The sequence below is a fragment of the Seriola lalandi genome, unplaced genomic scaffold, assembly GCF_002814215.2.
Source record: "Seriola lalandi dorsalis isolate HSWRI2012SDOR001 ecotype SW California unplaced genomic scaffold, Sedor1 jcf7180002054945, whole genome shotgun sequence".
NCBI lineage: Eukaryota > Metazoa > Chordata > Actinopteri > Carangiformes > Carangidae > Seriola > Seriola lalandi.
In genome coordinates, this window is record NW_019525496.1 from 1,791,034 (window position 1) to 1,793,117 (window position 2,084).

The 2,084-nt window shown below is 40.8% G+C and overlaps 1 protein-coding gene across 2 annotated transcripts in view; it reads right to left on the bottom strand.

The window, feature by feature from the left end:
- The window catches only part of LOC111645002 (serpin A3-5-like), a 15,608-nt gene that overhangs the window by 6,791 nt on the left and 6,733 nt on the right, over positions 1-2,084 (bottom strand). The window contains exons 1-2 of one of the 2 annotated variants that reach the window (XM_087170314.1): positions 1,117-1,273; positions 3-361 (exon numbers count right to left, since the gene is read on the bottom strand). In XM_087170314.1, the coding sequence (XP_087026440.1) occupies positions 3-361; positions 1,117-1,149 (392 nt within the window). In that variant the 5' untranslated portion in view covers positions 1,150-1,273. Of the gene's footprint in view, positions 1-2; positions 362-1,116; positions 1,274-2,084 lie in introns of those variants that run through there. The other variant, XM_023394007.2, reaches the window with a different exon arrangement.

The following is a 2,084-nucleotide window of genomic DNA, read 5'->3' on the forward strand; positions in this document are numbered from 1 at the left end:
AAGCCTGATCTACATTTGCCTGTGTCAGTAGGGAGCTGTTGAAGCCCAGACCGCTGAAAAGCTGTTCGTGGGTCTCCCCCCGTGCTCCTACAGACAGGGCAGCCAAGGCCATGGACACACTTCTTGGTGAGAAGAAGATGTTCTTGCCCTGTAAGTCAGCATGAGCCGCTAACTTCCTGTACAGACTGTAGGTAAACTCTTTGTTTGCTGAAGTCACCAGTGAGACACTGCTGGTACCAGGGTCAACTGCAGTGTCTTGGCCTGTCTCTTCCTGGCCATGACCTAAATGGTGATGGCTTCTTCCCAGGCAGACCACTGCTGATAAGATCCAGATACTCAGGGCTGCATGCATCATGGTGAACTAAGAGAAAGGGTCAAAAGCACTGTTCATTTGGGTTACACAATGTTTGCTAGGGCAAATACTCAATAAACATACGAGTAATATGTTGTTTTAAAAGGACTTTTCTTACTATGAGTTATTGGTTCCTATAAGAACACGCTATTTTCTTCAGTTAGAAGAGTTTGTCATTTCACAAACAGAGTTCTTTGAACTACCAGTCAAAAGTTTTACATCATGTCCATTTTTCCAGGTGCTATTTAGATTTACATAATTCAATGTCTCAGTGTTTCTGAAATTAAAACATAGGGGAAAAAAAAAAAAACAATTGAAGAAAATAATTTAGATTCTTTCTACAATTGAAATGAAACATCGTTCAGAAAGTTTGTCTGAACACGGTTACAGAAGTTGCAGTGTGTTAAACTTGTAGGTTGCTTTGCTTTCATCTTCTGCCCAGTTCATCCCAAACCGGCTCTTCCCTCATGTGAAACTTCTTCTGGTTCTTTTGTTCCAATGTTTTGGGTTATTATGAATCACTCAGTTTCATTCTTGCATGTTTAGCTGAGATTAATTAACACAAGTACAGAAATACATAAGACTTCCAGCAAAGTTTTCAGGGGCTTCAAGTCTAAATTCCTAATATTACACTAACACAGTCATGTGTAACTGTGTGTGCACATCTGTAGGTGGAGCAGTTAAACATGTTATATATGGAAAAAACACATATTGCTAAAATAATTATTGTCTCTAAATCTCTGTAAATCTTTTTAACCACTTACCTCCCTTTGGCCACTGCTCACAGTGTGTCTCATCAACCACAGACAGTGAAGCACAGCAGAGGGAGATGTCCCATTTTATTAGACTGATGGAAGCCACTGAACTTTAGCTTTGTTTATTTTCTTGATCTACATGGCTGATGATGGCTTTGCCAGTAAACAAGAGTCTCTCCAACTCAAACACTGCAAGACCGGGTGAGCTCAGGTCAATTTCCGTCTTCCAAGAGGGGGGTCTATTATGTAAGGATGCAGGAAGTTTAGATGTACATGACGTAGCTTTTTCCGCTCACGGTTGATGCCAGACAGCATCCTGATGTGACATCAGTGCTATCTTGTCCAGACTAGTCCATTAAAAATATACAAAGAGTTTAAAACAGGAAAGAAAAAAAAAAAACTTCTTACACGTGGCTGTCAAAAAGAAATCTGTTTATTGTTACTGATTAACTGAGAGGAGTAGCCTGCTCTAGCAGTGGAGAGAGCACACTTGTATTTTGACTCAGACTTGTGCCACTGAAGGTAGAGTGCTTCAGATTTTGACTTGCGCTCCATTCTCCTGCAGGCCTGCTTCAGCGCTTGTGTTTCTTCAGCAAACCATGGTGTCGACCTCTTTAACTTTCTGGTTTTAGTGGTGAGAGGAGCAACTGAGGCTGGACAGAGCTGTGTTTATCTTATTTCTAAGGAAAAATGTAGAGGGCCTGAATTTGTGACGTTGTGATGATACAGTATTGATTTTGTTTTGGAGAAATGTGTCAGATGCTTTGTGAAACACTTCATTGCCACAGGTTAAAGGAATGGTGGCCAATATGTGTGGATTTGCATGTTTAAAGAACTTATGAGTAGTACGGCGGGGGAGGAAGACAGTCTCAATATTATAAATGTGGCTATCAGGTGGATAGTCTATACTATGGAGATTTTCCTCCCTAAACTTAGATTCTAGACTAGTGGACTCCAAAACCGCACTTCTTAAAACC